This window comes from Setaria viridis, chromosome 9 (genome assembly GCF_005286985.2).
Source record: "Setaria viridis chromosome 9, Setaria_viridis_v4.0, whole genome shotgun sequence".
In the NCBI taxonomy this organism is placed as follows: Eukaryota; Viridiplantae; Streptophyta; class Magnoliopsida; order Poales; family Poaceae; genus Setaria; species Setaria viridis.
Window position 1 is genome coordinate 44,164,217 of NC_048271.2, and position 7,218 is coordinate 44,171,434.

Consider the following 7,218-nt stretch of genomic DNA (forward strand, 5'->3'; position numbering starts at 1 on the left):
GTATGTATAGATATATATATAGATGGTCGACGACTGCTGTCGGGCATCGAGTGGTGCATCTGAATCCCAGGAGGTGCATGGCCAATAGTCTCCCTCTCATCAGCACTTTGATGATCCATCCATCATCACCATGTTTAATTTACATGATGATGCTACAGTGCCTATCACTAGCTAGCCCTGCGCGTGCGAATCCTGCGGTATCTTTGTGCCTTTCCATCCAAGAAACTGAGTCGCGACGCTTTTGCTGCCACATGTCCCACCCAGAACTGAACCGCCATTACTATACAAGGGCTGCTCGCATGCACTGAGAGCCCTAGCTAGTGCACATCGATGATGCAATCGACGGGTGCAAACAGTGCAGCATAGCCTGATATTACTCGATCTCCGTTGTTCATGCATGTTTGTTAGCGGCCAGCTTCCGTACATGCATATGCAATGTGCCTCATGCCCTCATACTTTCACCTGTACATGGTTAATATAATTAAGATGCTAGTGCTCTCCAGCCTGACAATTAACTTTGTTTGCAGTGCTAGTAGAGATCAATGTATGATCTGTATGCACGCTACTTCCTCCGTTCACGATTATATAAGCCCGTTTAGAACAATACTACCAGAATCGTGAATTACCTTGGCGGATAAAAACCACCAAGGCATATACGATTTACCGTTCAGAAAAGTGTGCATTTCCTTATCTGCTTTTAAAGACCGCCATGGAATGACATTTTATTGGTTGTTAACGTGCGCCGCCAAGGAAAGTACTGTATACCTTGGTGGCTTCAATTCGGCTACCAAGGTAATTCCAGTTTGGTGAAGCAAATTAGTTTATTTTTGAACTAAATAGTTTATCCTAAACGTCGTGTATTTTGAAGGAGGGAGTATATTGGAAACCGTGTCGATGTCACGATGAACTTGCATTTGTGATTGGAGTAATTTTTAACGGCTGATGGAGTGATCGGATAGGCTCTCTAGCTATCTCTTGTATCCCGAGTGATCTGCTGACATCTGGATGGGCAGAGAGAAGAGATTGATGCCGATCGCCGAGCTAGAAAGCTACGGCCAGGACGAGCTGGGGTTTCCATCTTATTCCATTCCATTGATGGTGATGCTACCTTAGTTGCCTATGACGATAACACGGGTTATTAATTTGACCAGCCAATGCCCGGCCCTTCTCATGCAAAGCGTCCGAGAGGTCACTAAACGGCCACCTTAGCTAGTCTTAGCATGTTCACAAATATCTCATATACTAATATACATATAGAACATATACTTTAGTTTTTCAAAGACGGATGCAGGCCTAGCTGGTGGCTATAGCCTGCCACAACTGTGACGACAATGCCTTTCACTACTGCTGCAAAATTTGACAACCAAATGAGCCACTGATAAATGGGTAATAATGTTGAAGAAAAAAGCATGACAGGAAAAAAAAAGATGGCAAATAACCAAACCCTTATGCTACTAAGACTTGTTCCAATTTCTACCTAAAGTGTGACAAATCGTTGGCAACCAACCAAACATGTCCGAAATTGCTGGTCAAACCGGAGCACACGCATAATGTCCATCGGTCATCACTTGCTTTTTTTTGTCCAAGATAAACTTGGTTTGGCAGCTACTACTCACTCGGAATGTTACTGCACAGGCACGATGCATGGCAACATAATTACCCTGAAAAGCGGGGGTTAGAGCTGGCCAGCCAGCTCGCCGGGCACGCATGCACGTCTGCGGCGGTGATCGACCCAAGCCTAGCGTAGGCTGCGCAAGTGGACGGCTCTGATCGCACCGCGGCCTAACGACGTGTGCGTAGTAACCGCTGGGTGCTCGGTTGCTTACCGCGCTAGCTTTTGACTCGCCCTCCCGCGTAGCATCTCATCTATCCATGCATGCATGCATGGTTGTGGCTGTGGTGGTCCAAAGTAACCGTGCCACTAGGGGTAGTTGCTGGTACGGATTTTTCACCAGCACTTTGTTAACTAGGTAAAAAGGGGGAATTTATTATTTTACTGGCATGATTGCAACTTTGCCGGACATGATTGTGCGTGCCCCCAAGCAACTATTGTCTAGAACTTTCACCCGCTTTCTAAAACGATTAATCGCCAATGAGAACTTCAAGTTCAGATATATGATGGGATCCATGCATATGCCTGCCTGCCAGACACTATAGTGCTTGATGGTTAAAGGAAATAAAAGTGTGCTCTTTTCTGTACCCATCAAATAAAACGATGGAGTTGGAATTCCAGCTCCCTCATCATAAAGTATGTGCTTAGTGTATTTTTCTCTTTAAAAACTCTTGGAGTATTTTACTCCCTCCAGTCAGTTATACTTGACACGTTCGGACAGGAAAAGCTAGATGTTTTAGCTTGATTTTTGTTGTCTGAAATACCAACTAAATCTTATTTGCCCATTTGGTATCAAAGCCTACCTCTCCTTACTACCCTAGTTTGAAAACATAAGGTATGGTCGTTGATCTAACTTGCCCACTAGCTTGGTGCAGTCTTTAAAACTAAACTTTGATCGTCCCCGTGTTACCAAATTACAGAAATTTGGAGTGAATTAATCCCCGTGGAGAGTTGTTTATTTTCTGTAAGCGCAAAAACCTGCTGATCATGCATATCGATCAAGAAGAAGCTATAGACCGATCAACATGCACTGCGCTCTTGTTATCATGAACGAGGGGGCGTCGTCGAAGAGATCGACACATGTAGTCTACGCAGCCATGTGACAAACCCAAGCAAATACCCATGTGTCAACCGAGACGCATCCTTAGCGCGACATGTCGCGGATTACCGACACATAAGCGTGCCCAAGGATGTGATTAGGATTGGGGTGTCAAGTGCGCCCGGCCACACGTATGCGCCGGCCGGAAGGCAAACTAGCTAAAGCTCAACCTGATAATTCAGTGGTGGTGGTGGTGGCCATGCATCGAGACTCTCCGTTCTCCTCGGATTTATCGGAGTTTTTAAGTGGCGGGAGGCTCCTTTCCCGGCCCTATAAATACCAAGGGGTTGCGAAGGAAACTTGCATTGTGTCATGTGGTAGAGAGACCAGAAGGAGCAGCACACACAACCTAGCCGGCAGCAGCTTCCCAAGAGGGATCTCCTCTTTGGCAGCGCTGTTGTATAAGCTAGCCTTTATTTGTCTATAGAGAAGCAGGGAGATTAGTGTTGTTGAGCATCCTTCAAGATGATTACCGTTGGGCACCCGTTGGTCTTTGCTGTGGGGATCCTAGGTACATGCTGCACCATCCCATGCAGTACATGCATGTTGTTAACAATATCACAATTTTAGGAACGATATACTAATCACTAGCAAATTGCATAACCATATACGCAGATTGGAGACACGTGAGCTAACATTTTCATGTCTGTTTTGCAGGCAACATCTTGTCGTTCCTGGTCACCCTTGCACCAGTGTGAGTATGATATAGTGTTGAAAACTGCTTCTCTCATCTCCTCTCCTCTCACATGGACGCTATAGATGGCTGCCAAATTACCATTAATTAAGTGCTGGTAATTAATCTTCTCCCCCTCATAATTACCTCACTATGTACTGCATGCAGGCCGACGTTTTACCGCGTGTACAAGAAGAAGTCGACGGAGTCGTTCCAGTCGGTGCCGTACGTGGTGGCGCTGCTGAGCGCAATGCTGTGGCTCTACTACGCGCTGCTGAGCATGGACGTCCTCCTCCTCTCCATCAACGCCATCGCCTGCGTCGTCGAGTCTGTCTACCTCGCCATCTACCTCGTCTACGCGCCCAGGAACGCAATGGTATGCATGGTACTTTTCATTAATTTGCTGGTTCATCGTCTAGGTAATTATAAGTCGTTTTATTTTTCTCCGGTGCATAGATATTTGTATATATCTAGATATCGTGTATGTCTAGATACATACAAATATTTATAAATCTAGAAAAATCAGAATGACCTAGTACAGTTTGGAACGGAGGAGAGGAGGTATATAGCAATCGTATATATCTCTGATATCGTCGGCATGCGTGCACAGGTTTTCACCGCGAAGCTTCTGTGCATCATGAACATGGGGCTCTTCGGGGCCATGGTCGCCTTCCTGCAGTTCTTTGTCGAGGGCCGCCGCCGCGTCTCCATCGCCGGCGGCGTCGGCGCCGCCTTCGCACTCGCCGTCTTCGTCGCTCCTCTCGCCATCATCGTAAGCTATCTTGTCTTATACCAGCACTAAGCCACTAACAACGTAACTATACTGATTATATTACTAGTAGTTACTTGGATCAAGCAAGTAACCAAACGAGCTGTTGAATTTTGCAACAACAGCGGCAGGTGATCCGGACCAAGAGCGTGGAGTTCATGCCCGTCTGGCTCTCCTTCTTCCTGACCATCAGCGCCGTCGTCTGGTTCTTTTACGGCCTCCTCATGAAAGATTTCTTCGTCGCGGTAAAGCATACCCCTCTTCCGTTCATTTTTTTTCTTTTCGCTTTTAATCATCTCGTCCTAGCTTTCCTAACTTTTTTCAAGCAGGCTTCCAAAGGTCGTAGATAGCCCCAGCTTAAGGTGCCATTAAATGGTTTAATACACGTACTTTTATGTAAAATCACGCATAGTGAAGTACAGGTGTTTGCGCTTGTGTCACGACTCACGAGCCAGCTGTTTTCTGTCTACTACAGAACCTAACAAAAAGATCACACACACTCCACATACCAATTAGCTAGTGACACCATCTTTTTGCAAAATTAAAGCAAAGGAAAACGTACTTGCAAGGGCAAAAGACCAGCTATAGTGACTCCCGTGTTCTTGAAAAGTCAGCATGCAATTAAACAAACGCCCAAGGCAGCTACTCCGTAGATATATAGCACTACAGCTAGTCCATTTTTTTTCTTGGTTTTTATGAAACATCGTCGCAGGTAGTCCAAATGAATATGCATTTATATAACTGATCTCATCAGGGAAAATTTGTGATTAGTTGACTGATGAAACAAACGTATTAATTGCCGGGGTGCCCGTGCGTGTGCAGATGCCCAACGTGCTGGGCCTGCTGTTCGGCCTGGCCCAGATGGCGCTCTACTTCGTGTACCGCAACCCCAAGAAGAACGGCGCCGTGTCGGAGATGCAGCAGGTCGTCGCGCAGGCCGCCGACGCCGCCGAGAAGGAGCAGCAGCAACAGGCCCACGTCGCGGCGGCCACCCTCGACGCCGACGGGGAGGAGGCGGTGCGCGCCGACGACGGCGCCAAGGACGACGTCGTCGTCGACATCATGCCACCACTGCCGCCGCTACCAGCGGAGAGGGCGCCGCCGCTGCCGCCGCCGCCGGCGATGATCATCCCGCAGCCGAGGGCCGTGGAGGTGGTCTGATCGACCACGGTAATGGGTGGAGATCGACGTGTATCGATCTGGAGCGCACACGTGCACGACTGACCTAACTATTATTGCTTGCTGCTCGTTGGATTATTTACTTTGTGTGCGGCCTATTTATGTGTATGTATCGCGTGGCACCACGGTACAAGTAGACGCCTATATAGCTATGCATAGGAGTATACGTATATGTATGTAACGAATGAATGTCTCCTGTGGTGCACGTGCACGTACGTATACGTGTTGTTAAGTTCGTTTAAATCCGTGTACTGTGTATGTGATGATCATCAGTAGCCGTAGGATTATTTGGCCTTGTGTGCTGGGCTACCTGACGGGCGGTCCATGACTGGAGATCGGATGCACGCGTGTACTGGTACACCATTTGTTTAGCCTCTCTCCGATCCGATCGCTCGATAAAGGTATAGCCCATTTATTAATTGTTTCCGCCGCCGTCATCTTGATCGATGTGTGTCGATCGATCAGCAGGCTGCTTTTGTTGGGGATGAGATGATTGCGCACTGATTGGAGTACTCCCTCCCCTCCGTGTCCCTCGGTTCCATATTATAAATTATTTCAACTTTTGAGTCAAAGCATTTCAAGTTTTTTTATTAAATATATTTTTATAGTATATTTGTTCGGTGCTATGGTCAGACATAAAATGATTTCACTCTAAAATATAGAATGACTTATAATTTAAAATGGAGGGAGTGGTAAATTAAATTACTCCCGGTGATTGGATCAGTGTTGATATCCATGGACTGATGGACCTCTGCTGCGTGATTTTGCGCTTTGTTGCCGCAACCCAATGCTGGCGCGTGCGTCCGGAAGCGTCCATGGCTAGCTCGCTCCCAGTCATGGAAGGCAAATTAAAGTTAGCATACGACTCCTTAATTAGTAAGGTTGAGTACTATATGCATATTTGCTAGAGAAGATCACTTAGCACTCTTGATTAAAAAAGAGCTCACTACATCGATGTGAAAAAGCACATTCCATCATCATGCATCTAAGTATCAACTAATCAATGGATCTCTTAGCATGCGTGGTATGGTTGGTATATAGAGCATGTAGAAAAAACACTGTTTGATGGCTGATAAGCCGACACATAGGGGAAAAACATAGAGAATTCTATAGACACAATAAAAGACTTTATCAGAGCCAAGTTTCGATCTTGGGACCTGTGGGTTACGGGCCCACCACGTTCCGCTGCGCCACTACGATGTTTGGTTACGGTGTTGAAGTTTTATCTTAATGTTCTTATACAGGAGTGCGCCGGAGTGTCTCAAAAAATGCCAGCACCCTGCATGCCCGAAGTGGGATCAAACTCGGACGTACATCTTTGATAACGCATGTTCAACAAGCTCCTGATAACCATGCTTTACTTGAACTGGCAGTAGCAAGTAACAGTAGGATGACGATAAAGCAAGCGGCGCATTGGTGACTTTAAATATCCCAATTTGCTTAGGTCACTACCAACTCAACTTAGCAAGTAAGAGAGACCACCGGGTATCAATGCTTCTTGTGTGTGCGTACGGATATGTGACGGCGAAGACATGAGATTATGAGAATTTCCCCCATGTCCTATGCCCCTTGGCAAGGAATCTTGAAGGAATTAAAAGGGAACGACACAAGCATTTCCACCAAGACATGTTGCGTATGCATACGTTGTATGCCGTTCACCCCACTTCGTCGAGTTGCAAGGTGTATTAGAAACTATACGTTGAAAATATCAAACCGCGCCTATGAAAGTTTCTGTATTTTTTGAATGCATATAAAGGTGCATAATTATATACTTGTAATAACAAACGTATAAAGTGTTAATTAAAGGAAAAAAAAACGATCCAAAGGAAAAGGGTAACTACTAAGCTTACTATGCTCGTGGGCCTCCCACCTCCCACGCACTGGGC

The 7,218-nt window shown here is 46.2% G+C and overlaps 1 protein-coding gene across 1 annotated transcript; it reads left to right on the forward strand.

Annotated features, from left to right (window-relative positions):
- The first annotated feature begins 3,004 nt into the window (after positions 1–3,004).
- LOC117840207 (bidirectional sugar transporter SWEET12) lies at positions 3,005–5,904 on the forward strand. The gene is made up of 6 exons (XM_034720668.2): positions 3,005–3,222; positions 3,369–3,405; positions 3,553–3,760; positions 3,995–4,156; positions 4,279–4,398; positions 4,976–5,904. The coding sequence occupies exons 1-6, from the start codon at positions 3,177–3,179 to the stop codon at positions 5,312–5,314; spliced, it is 912 nt and encodes a 303-aa protein (XP_034576559.1). The 5' UTR covers positions 3,005–3,176; the 3' UTR covers positions 5,315–5,904.
- Positions 5,905–7,218: the final 1,314 nt, after the last annotated feature.